This window comes from Ciconia boyciana, chromosome 2 (assembly GCF_034638445.1).
Source record: "Ciconia boyciana chromosome 2, ASM3463844v1, whole genome shotgun sequence".
Classification (NCBI taxonomy): domain Eukaryota; kingdom Metazoa; phylum Chordata; class Aves; order Ciconiiformes; family Ciconiidae; genus Ciconia; species Ciconia boyciana.
This window is the reverse complement of record NC_132935.1, coordinates 27,777,059-27,789,144: the sequence shown is the minus strand read 5'-3', so window position 1 is coordinate 27,789,144 and position 12,086 is coordinate 27,777,059. Positions and strand designations below refer to the sequence as shown.

General features: G+C 40.6%; 1 protein-coding gene across 5 annotated transcripts in view; it reads right to left on the bottom strand.

Moving 5' to 3' along the window:
• The window catches only part of RUNX1T1 (RUNX1 partner transcriptional co-repressor 1), a 117,424-nt gene that overhangs the window by 29,444 nt on the left and 75,894 nt on the right, over positions 1 to 12,086 (bottom strand). For all 5 annotated transcript variants that reach the window (XM_072852235.1, XM_072852231.1, XM_072852233.1 and 2 more), the window contains 3 exons: positions 9,890 to 10,071; positions 1,723 to 1,973; positions 355 to 440 (listed from right to left, as the gene is read on the bottom strand). In XM_072852235.1, coding sequence (XP_072708336.1) covers positions 355 to 440; positions 1,723 to 1,973; positions 9,890 to 10,071 — 519 coding nt within the window. The remainder of the gene's footprint in view (positions 1 to 354; positions 441 to 1,722; positions 1,974 to 9,889; positions 10,072 to 12,086) is intronic.

Genomic DNA, 12,086 nt, shown 5'->3' with positions numbered 1-12,086 from the left:
AGGAGATCTGGTCCAGAACTGATGCCTACAAATGTTATAAGTGCTAATAAATTCAAAGAACAAATCCAATTAACTAGTACTAAGGGTGAGGCTCATGTGTCCCAGATGCAGAGTTTGCAGACGAGTCTACTCCCCTTTTGGCAGCCTGTAATAATTAGGATACTGCAACAGGCACTTAACAGCAAGGTCTGATATGAGCTACCTAATGGGGAACATCAAGCCTCTAAATTTAATCACCAATATTTTCAAAACTTTTCTAGGGATTCCAATTTGTTTTAAAAGAAAAACTTTAAATTCCTATCTTAGAAGGGCTCCTTTCAGACAATTATACATAAGAGTACATTTAGCCCTTACATGGTCAAGGTGTTTCCACTCTTCTGCCCATTCTCTGTCTGTTAGCCTGTGATCAATCATTTCTTCTTGACGTGTGCCATGCAACCCTGCCAAAAAGGAGCAAATCATGTTTACAATGTTGGGGGTCCTCTAGGGGGAAAAAAAAGAAAAAAGAGCCTATCAGACAAATATATCATACATTACCTAGTCTAGTCTAGTATCAGGAATGCCACCACAAAATAAACGGATGCTTAATAACTTTACTCTTAAGTTCTCTTTAGCACTTTTCCCCACACAAGATGCTACTGTTTTACTCAATTTAATGTCTTCGGTTCTGCAAGTTCTGTAGGTTACAAGATGACCTCTCAAAAATGGACATAACCCTTTCTGACTATATACACTTACATATATATAAAACATATTATACAATATACAATTTTTCATTTGCACTACTTGAAGAAGTCATCAAGACAATTATTTGGTAACTCAGTGTATCAAATACTAGCTGTACTTCACAGAGTTGAAAAAATATTAGTATAAACTCAGTGCTATTTCACTAAATGCAGTAATTACTACCATGTCAACAGAGCATCATTAAGGGTTCATCCCTTCACAGATGTTTAAACAACATGTGGTTAAAATGTAGCACATACATCACAGCAGCTGACAACATGATACAACCAAGCCAGTATTTATTATCAACACTCAAGAGGAACCGACACTTGCTCTTTGTTTAGCCTCCTCTATACAGATACTGAATATTTGTAAATGTTCCTCTTTTATTGAAGATTTGCTTAAAATAAGGAAGAATAGTAAGTGCAGATGTGAAGCAAGCCAGGCAAATCCAAGAGCATCAGACATCCCATTAAACCAAAACGTGCTGCCAGGGCAGCCCTGCGCGGGCTGTGGTTGGTGCTTCTGCTGCTCGTGTCCTCTGCAGACATCCCGACGCTGCAGCGCACTCGTGAGATGTCACACACGAAACGCTTCTCCAAAGGCTTTCCTTCAGTCTAAGCTGAAATCAAGCTCCATCGATGTTGTTATCGTCACCAATGTGGCATTACAAGAAAAATAAAAGGCTCTACCTATCCTTGCCTGCCAGACACCTGAGCGTCCACGTCAACTACACAGCTATGAAAGCACGGGTTCCTCCTCCTTCTGACTCTCTTGCTTTAGAGCGTAGCAAAGACACAATTCAATGCACTTTTACAAATATAAATCTGAAATAAGGCCATTAGAAGCAGCTAGATGGACAAACACCTAAAAAGGCTACATCTGAAAGGCAGGTATATTTAATCAGCAAAAAAACCCCTGTTCAAAATACAGAATATAATTACAAGGAAAAGAGAAACCTAAAAAAAAACAATGCAGAAAATCAACATGCCTTACCCATAGGTCTGTTTCTGTCCCTGAGGTCCCTGTGGTTGGGGTGTCTGTATGAGTCCCTGTAGTGATGGGCAATGGCCATATCATCCAAACGATAATGCTGAGGTGGAGGTGGGGTGGGATGAGGCAGACCATTGGGCTGATAAGATAAGCCATTATTTGGACTGTACCGCTGGCCTGGGCTAATAGTGCAGGGCCGCTTGCTTGGATGCTCTGAGTGCAAAGGCTCTCTGTCAAAGCCATTTTCTTTGGTTCTGAAAAACAAAGCAAAGGAACTTTCATTCACTTAGTGAGCAGAGCTTCTCAGGAACACGCACCCCCACCTACACACGCAGCTTCAGGAACTGAAGCTTGTTCTTTCACTTTGCTCCAAGGGTGTGGTGTTGCCAAACACTTCATAACACTGCTTATTCAAAATATACACAGGACACATTCTCACCTTGTCTAACTATGCCTCTAACTTGAGAAATACTAGCAGGGTGAGCCTTCCGATGGAGCAGCTTAAAGAGTTGGGCTGGAGAACGAGCAGCCTTCGCTGAAATCACCGGCGGATGGGATGGATACACACGTAATTGCAGAGCTGAAACAACCAACTGATACATGAAGCTAGAGGCCGAGAAATTCCTGCTGTCAGTAGTGCTACAGCACACAGTGATTAGGGGAAATCTGCAGTTCAAGAGGACAGCATACAGTCTTAAGGTAGCGCGTGTCAGTGTGCTGCAGCTCAGCTATACGTAATGCCAGGATGAACGCCCATCAAGATCAGTGTCACACTGAGGCTTTGGGCAAGAATGACTCCAGATGATGAGAAATGCTTCCTTCAGAGATTTGTGTACCATCTGAGCTATTTCAGTCAAAGGTGCTGTGCCTGCCTGGCATTCATTTTGCAGGAAGACGTGGTTAGACTCAAGTCCTCAATAACACTCAAGATTTCCCACTCCACTACTCTTAGACAGGGGTTTTATGCTCAGGCAACTTTGAAGAGTTATCAGGGAGAAGGGCAGTTTTTTACACTACAGATACTTGTTAATTCAATTCATAATCAGCTATTCCCAAAGAAGTCTCTATTTTGCACCTCTGCCTGAGAACCTGGAACTCATCTTCCAAGGCAGGCTAGAGTTACTTCAATGGATTCACAACTCCTTTTAGGGAAGCTTCGTTTTACTGGAGTATGGGAGTTTTTTACCACTGGAATAAAGAAAACCTACAAAATACTAGCTTTGAACAGAAAGGTTATTAGATATAAATATCGCAAACTGTTGAGGTTGCATCCCTCCCTCCAAAAACTTTTATTGAACAGCTGATATATTCCAGCCTTTTTTAAAGAGAACCTTCTCCTCCATGATTTACGGATGGCATAATATATCTTCCTAGTAATAACACAAATTTTTGTCACTTTGACAGGAAGGTAAATTTCATTTAATTTTCTTGTTTGCCAGCTGTTAAAACCAACTGCCCTTCAACAAACCCTCCCCCATAAACCAACCAACCTCGAGGGACTGTCTGTGGAGAAACACTCAATGTCTTAATTGTTGCCCCTCAATTGGTTCTCCTTTAATGTCAATGAGAGGAAGGATGAAACCAAATCTTTGCCAATACGCACTGGGAGAGGGGATCAAAGTAAGATCTTGCAATTACCAGCAGGAAATTAAAAGATGGGTTGCACTGTTTTCAGAAGGAGCAAAGGTATTTTCCAGGGACCTCACCACAATCACTAATGACAGAGGAGCTGCAGGTATATATATTTTATTACACCTTAACTTGGCAAAGAGGGGAGAATCTTTCACCAATACATCAGGACAGCTGTTCTAATTTTGGGCAGAGATACGAGAGACATACTTTGTTAAAGCGGAGTATGTACCTCATTCCAAAGCAAACGTGGAATGGCTGTGAAAACTCCTCATCAGGAAAACCTGAGGACCATCATATATTTTTAATGACTTTTGGCACGATGGAATTGCTTGAAATAACTCCCAATGGGTAGTCATGTTTTTGACAGCTCTCTAAGGCAAGTTTTGTATTTAGTTGCTGGTGTGTGCGTTTTTTTGCACATATCTACTCAAACTCAATGTCCAGGTCTTTCAATTGTAAAAATACTATGCAAGCAAAAAATGGGCTTCCCTGTATGTACAAGCCAAGCTATTCATTTGCCAAAGTTCTTTAGTGTTACAGTTAGAATGATCTCTTAACTAAGATGGGGGAAAAAATCAGAAACTGTAAATAATTAAATAACTTCACTGACTTTTTTTGATCACTCGGTGTAGGAAAAGCACACCAGAAAACTGTGACAAGTAGGAATCCAGGCTTCCTTTTCGGCACTATAATTAGATGTTAAAATCATATATTTTCATACAAATGTACATAATTGCACCTTACTGTACAGGTACTTCTGTGGGTTTTTTTAGGAATGCTTTGTACTTAATTACCTTAACTGGAATGCACTGCATTAGCTTGGACAACACACCAGCATATCCATTTTCTTCTAGAACCCTGAGTTTAACTAACATAGAAATTAACAATACCATTGAAAACACATTTACTGAAATTAAATTCCTATTTTTGCTATTATGCTGGGTAATGGCTGTCAGGTCTTTTCTGGGTGTTAAAACCTTAATTCTACAATTTGTTGTTGTATTTTCTGCACTGACCAAATAAACAGCTTAGCAGAATACCAGAATGAGACTGTACCTAAACTCATTTTGTGTTTCTGACCATATAAAGTATATAAAAAGGTAACAACTTCCAAAGTCTCATCAGAACAGGAATCACTGGCAAATTTACTATATCTGAGTATACTGAATACAGTGATAAAATACAAAGTACTGAAGAGTGCCATAATTCAGATGCCCTGAACTCAAGCTACTATTCTGCTTCTGATCTCGGTCCTAGTCATTCTTCCAGGTCTCAACCCCTTGGGACAGCAGCATTTCCCCAGGTGCCTGAGGAAGCACTCCTGTTTCACAGTAATTGGTAGATCCATGTGAGTACTAGTTCCAAATCCAGAACTGCCACAATTTTCATCTGATTTCATCTGATTTTTATCTGATCCATCTGATTTTGCAAAGCAACAACGAGCTACAGAGAGGACATAACACTGAATGTGTAGGAAGCCTAACTGACACATTTTCTTGTTTTCCTTTTTCTTGGTCCTGTTGGTCACATTTTCCGTGATGTGCACATAAATCGACACTGTTGTTTGGAAAACTGGCAATACGATAAAGATGGGGTCCTTCAGCTATGAATATGCAAGGGGTCATTTTACTTGGAGCCATGATTTACTCAGATAAAACATACCAGAATAGATACTAGTCATTAGTTCGTACCCATTTAACAGACTTTATGTTGTTTGTAAGTTATTTCAGTTTTAAATTATTGCAATTTATGGATAACTTCCTGGGTAAGAAATCTCACCATGCAAAACTGCCTTGGCTGAAAAATTAAGTTTCACCTGATCAAGAGTATTACACCAATTTCGCTGAACACTGAAGTCAGCTTGCAAGAAGGAGGCAAAGCTGTTCATCTGCTATTTGTGCGATATGCCTTGATTAAAATTGGACTTCCACCAATAAAGTCTTGATGACCAAACAAGTGATAACACTTTGCTGGAATAAAATATTTATTTTGTTTATAATACTGGGTTACAGAAAAGGTTAATATCGCCTTGCTAACAGTTCATATTAAGAAAATTATTTTAAAATTCCTCATAATTACACACGGCTTACAAGGAACATAGCTATAAGACCTGTGAGCACCCTTCACCTTACCGAGATGTGGAGGAGCTTCTTCAAATAAGATTTACCCATCAGAATTATCAAAGTCAGTCTCTGTGCCCAGGTACCTTCAACATGAATTCCTTGTCAGGGGTGCCAAGCACAGCAGCACTTTCTAAAGTCACAAAACAATCATGGCCACTTTTGTTTTCTTCTCACTCAAAATTAGGGCTATTCTAACAGATTTTTTTGCTATCCTATATCCACTTTGTAGGCAGCTGTCATAAATGTAGAGTCACTATATGACATGCTCGTGTGCCATACAGCCCTTCCCAGCAAGCTCAAAGGATGACTAATTAGTAAAAAGTCTTTTGTGGTTAATGTATTTAAAATCATGTTATTTATAATTAAGCATTCACTCACCAAAATAAAAACTCACATTGGTCCAAGTTCCTTTGCTTTACTACAGTAGAATGTAAACTCCAAAAGTTGTAAACAAAATATAGTGAACACTTTGTTCATGACATGTCATGAACAAATTACCAAAATGTGTTGTCTCCTCAGGTGTCAGTTTTTCTCTCTTGCAGTGACTGATGGTTCCCAGTGTTATTACAGAAACAGATTGATCTTTTTAATGAGCTAGTTTAATAGACTCCAAAATCTCACCGTGGCTGCTCATCCGTATCAGACCATATGCACCAAGAAAACATTCAGTAAAACACAAAGCTCTGCTGTCAGATTGCTCTATAAAACCTCACATACAGTAGACTTGGATATGCAGATAAATAACCAGAATTGGAAAATGCATATGCAAAAAAGGTTCTGAAATTATAAGCAGAAAAAAATTACTGTATGTGGATTTTCTTTAACAACAAATCACGAGGTGGATGTGGTTATGCGCACACACACATTCCACTTCCTTTGCCTAATCCCTTACTGTATTTTACCTCTATTGGAATCAACGGTATGCAGTTACCCATGCCCAAAAGAAAAATGTAAATATGGAAGAATGCGTGTATATATATTTCTAATATATACGTGTATGTATCATATACACACACATGCATCTATATTATATATATATATTACATATATTACATACACATTATGTAGGGGGGTGTGTGTGTATATATATATATACACACACACATAAAAAATATCCCTTGGGAAGTGAAAAAGATACCACAATTTACTTTATTGAGAGACATATCTCCAAACAAAATTATTCCAACTGCATTTAGTTCCCCTGGAAAGATGTTGCCTTTTAGTCATTTTTTTCCATATTCTAGCAACAGAGTCACAGCAAACCCTCCTTTTAAAGGACACCTTGTATCTTCCGCTGTATTTTTATTAGTATATTTGAAAACTACTTAGATATCTAAACAAAAGGTATATATATTTCCAGATGTTTCCTCCTGCTCCTCTGTAAACAATTAAAATAATTAATAGTGTAATGAGTATAAAGCCAGACAAGTATTTGGTTTCAGTACTTACTCAGTCTAGGCATGCTCTGACTCTGAGGACAGTTTTTTGTGGTTGATTTACTTATGTTATCCAAATTAAAAGGTATGCAAACTCCCATTCAGTAAATTTAAGAATCTTTCCAACAGGATCTTGTTCGTTTTACTAAATCTGTAGTACGAATGTTCTTGAGTGCATGAGACAACTCCACTGAGCTTGGTTCAGCCAAAACTACCGTATGAGTTCATTTTTTTTGTATAGCTTTAATCATAGTCAATGCAGAAGTAGGTGTGACTAACCAGTGACAGGGTTGCTTGATACTGCAAAAACCAACTTATTTTTCAAGCTCACAGCACCATTCCAATGGGTGAGCTGGGCACTCTCTTTCCAGGTCTTTCATGACAGCAAAGAATCTCAGGGTCAAAGAAGAAAGGATGGGTTTTCCTGAAATGCCACTTCCCCAGAACTAAGGAGCCTTATTTCAAGCAGCGATCGACAGAAGCTGCCGGTCAATAGCTCTGGCACCTCGGAGTGGGCAGGCCAGTGGGACAGCCCGCGTTACAGCCCTTCCCTGGACCCTGGGAATTCAAACGCAGGGTCTTACCCACAACGCCGAAAGTTAAACTGTCTACCCCTCGCCCCAAAAGCTGCATTACTACCTGGAGAGGAACTGAAGACTCCTCGAGCTGGACGGAGCCTAAGAGAGACTTCAGTTGTGAAGGCAAAGGCACTTGCTCGCAAGCAGAGACTTCTGAGTTTCAAGAGCACCTATGTATTTTAACTAAAAAGGAACACTGAGAACAAAATCCATAAACCAGACTTAAACCTCTCTAGGTCTAGGCCTCAAGTTTTAATTAAAACATGAAGGCTGAGTTTAAAATCCAATACTCTCCTGATCTGCCGGTCCGCTTATGGGCTACTCCTATGTCCTTTTTGCTATAAGACTAATAAGGGGTCTTTTCATTACCACGTTCTTGTACTGGTCTTCACCTGCACGACCCATCCCCTCCCCACGCAACCGGGACTGCAGGCACCATAGGTGAGACCATACTTATTACAAAATAACCGAAATTCAACACTGTCAAACTGGGCCTCAAGGCGGGGGGGACAATTATTCCAGAATGCTAAGGAAGAAAACCAAAGGAAATATTTTATTGCCCATTCTTCCTTTGTGGCCTTATGGGAGAAGCAAGTAATACTGCTCTCTATTAGCAGAAAAAACAGTAAGCTAGGGCTATCAGGAATGCACAGCCTTCTTCTCCTCTGTATTCTCTGTCAAGCAAGACCTCACAGGCTTATGAGATAATTTAATGTGTGTCTATCTATTCGTAGGAAAAACACCGTGTCTGCTACTGACAGTGGACTACAGCATGCAGATATTTAAGTCATGCACAAGATGCACAGGATTTTAAGAGGCCTTTTTAATAGATGTTCTGGTACACCACTCTGCAAAGACTGAGGACACCCAGCAGAACTGCCCCAGGGAGCCAAATTTCAGCTTTGGAATGTTATCTCTTTGCACAGAGTAAGAGGCAACATGGAAAATGTCTGAAAATTAATCATCTTTCTTGGATGCAGTTAGGAGGTTTGTGTTAACACTGATGGCGGTTTCAGTTTGGTCTAGTTGTCAGGAAAAAATGGTGAAAAGAAGGTATATGGAAAAGGGCTTCTCTGCTGGTATCTTTATTTTCTTGCTGGTCCATAGGGATTTCCCTGAAACACAATCTAAAGCAATATGCTTTCAACATTTTCATCTATCCAATGGCTACATTACTGTAATTTTTACTGCTCACTTCTGGCTCTGAGTAACTTAAAGTTTTACTATGCAGACATTTTCAAGATCTTGCGTCTACATCATTAATATCTCACTTTCATAATATGCTCAAATATTTTCCATTGAATTTTTGCCTACCAGCCTCAGGAACTTTCAGACTTTGTTTTCTCCATAGGCTTTGTACTATCACAGCCTGTCCCTACACAAAAATGTCACCTGTACAAGCTTGCAAGCCTTCTTGACTTTGCAAATCTTCACCTTTTTAATTTAAAAGATAACTAGGACACTTGCAGTGCCTTGTGCATGCAGGTAGTGGCATTTGGCAGAACAGCATTATAAAAGTTTTCCATGCTATAAATCCATGGCAAACAAAACTAAGAAAAATCCAATATTTGAGCCTCCCAGAGGTAACATTTATACACTAGCCGAATTTCTAACACTATCATGGGAAGACAGTTAAAAATAAATCACCACAAGAGTCATTTTCTTGTAACACTAAACAAAGAACTTTATTCAAATAAGAAGAAGTGAAAATTGTTCCATATCCCTAAAGCTACTGTACTTCGCACATACGCACTCGCTTGCCCTGTTTCTGCATGGACTCTTTCTCAGGTCAACAAAAAACCAGATTTCAGCGGACATTTCTCCTTTCTGGAAGAAATACCCTTACGGATATTGGATATATGGATATGGAAACATGGCACAGCAGAAGGAGTCAAAGCCCTGACTGCACTCTGGAGCTTGCCTTGTACTGCCCGATATGAGTGCCTAGCCACTCTCCCCTTATTTACTGTTTAATCCAACAGAATCTCAAATACAAAGGACTTGCATATGGAGCCAGAGCGATCCACTGCTCATCACTTTATGCTGCAGAGAAATACTATGCACTAAACAGTCAGTATGGCACTGGCCGGCCAGTATTATTTCTATGTAGATGTGACCACGGCATGTCCTCAGGCGGCCTGAGTCAATGTATGCATATGTATTTTTAATATATATGTGTGTGTGCGTGTTTGTATAAATACATACACGCACAGCTACACACGTACACAAAGGTAATTTGGCTGCTGCACAGCTGTAACGAGGGCAGGACCTGCACCCAGGGAACACCATCCCAGTTTCCCCCAGGCACCCACCCACACGCTCCCCCCTGGCTAGCGGAGCTCAGCACGCTCGACCCACGGAACGTTTCTGAGCGGGGTGTGAAAGGCACGGCGGTGCTCACCTGTCTGGAGTTCGCCTCTTCCCGTTTTCGTTCACATCGAGAAGCAGCTCTGAGGAGTCAACAGGTGAGGTGGTGCTGGCATCCAGAAGCAGCTGTTCATGCTGGGCGAGGTACTGGGCTGGGTTCTGCTTGGCTAGCCTTGCACAGTGCAGCAGCTCCCGCTGCAGCAGGGGCAGATTGGCCTGCAAGAGCATGGCACGCGTTAAGAGGGCGGCTTGCAGGCAGTTTCAACGGAGATGAAGCAGAAAAAATCAGAAATCAAAGGAAAGCCCGCTCTGGGATGAACCTGTTGCACGCATCCTCAGTTAGGTTTGTTGTGGTTAACTGCCTGAAAGCAGGCAGATACCTTACGGGGTCAGGTCATGGCTGTGGTATGTATGCATGGAAGGACCGGAGTTTACTTACAAAAATGGAAAATAAAACTGCAAATGCTGTGAGAAAACTAGGTCTGAGCTCCACAGCTTTAAAAGGGGAAAAAGCGCTGCCCTGGCTGACTTAATCTCTTTTCTTACTATCCAAAACCTGAGTTCCTATGGAGCAGCAGTTTTCAACAAGTGACAAAGCTTCTTCAATATTCGTTTCCCACTCAGACTCCAGTTAGTACTCAGAAATCATTCGAAACCATAGGACCCACGACTCTGTAAGTTGCCTCTGTCACCATGCTTCAAGGACCTTGGAGAGAACAGGATTGCCCTCAGCTTTCCCATTACACTTGCAGTTACACATTAAGATCAAGATTACAACAAAATCTCATGTTCCAGAGCTTCAGTTAATCACCCAGAGGGCTATGACCCTCGTCCTAGCCAGATGTACCTTGAAGTATTTTTAATCTTCCTCTCAGGGCCCCACTGGGACTTGGGTCATGGGCTGGAGAGTACCAGGGCTCAGACGCAGATAATTGCAAATGCTCGTTGCTCCCTGGGTGGCACATTTTGCCCATCTACTGGGGTCATACTTAGTCATACTTCTTGCCAGATTTGGGACCAAGGTGGAACTGTATGACCTTCAGAGAGTTACACATCCTGAAATGTGTTAGGAGATAGTTACACATCCTGGGAAACTTCTTCCTTTCTTTGCAGTATATGCATACATCGATACTACAACAGTCCAGTCATTTCTTACCTACTTATTTGTGCCATAAGGTTACGTGCCCTGACCTCTCTTGTTCCATGCCTAGTGCACAATGATTTGTTGCCTGGCGATTTTCAAGTACTGGATTAAATTTCATGACCTTTAGTAACTAGAGATAAGACAAAGAACTCCAGTGGTCCCCTTTGCTTTGAAATAACTGGGGGGGGGGGTGTGTGTGTATGTGTCCCCCCCCTTTTTTTTTTTTTTAAATATAAGTCAAAATGGTTCTGAAACTAATGTGCAGGGAATGAAGCAAAAAAAAAAGCAGACGTTCTGGAAAGTTTTGAGCACAGGATCTTGGTAAATTACTTTGCTAGCATTATAATAATGGCAAATGCTCCAGCACCTGTTGCGGTACCTTAAGAGTACATCCACTGTGCAACAAAAAAATGCCAGAACAGGGTTAGCACATATGAAGCTTTTCAACAGCGAAAAAAACCCCAGCAATTGCTATTACTTATTCATCTTGGGCTGGGAAGACAGCCGATTGTGGAACATGAAGTCTTTTCAGACCTCCACAGAACACAAATATTTTGTGAAAGTACCAAAGAAATATCTTCTTTCGGTTATTATCTGTCACATTTTTGTCCAGGGCTACCACATAACAGAGAGACATATTGAACGCTTTTGTGAGCAGGGTTTTTCACTTGTTTTAATTTGATTGTTATTTTTTAAAAGCTCACACAGAATCAAAGTCAAGACATCCAACTACCTAAACTGCCTCACGTGGCAGAAAATGATTGGAGAAGTTTACATATATTTACAAATAAATATCTGGAGGAAATAATAGGATCAGACCTAGGATCTTAATAGCGGTGCATACTTGGAAGATGTATCATCACATCTCAGCACTCCTGTGAGGCAGAAATGTGAAGTCCCCACTTTGCAGTTGAGAAATCAAGGAAAAACAACACATTTGCGTTCCTTATCCACTATCACAAACAAAAGGGACCTATTTCATACATGGGCACTCCTGGCTCCTGGAGACAACCAAATTTTGAACTTGCTAGCAAAAACCTTGATTTATTTTACTTGTTTTCCTTCTTCTAAAGAAATGTTCATTCTT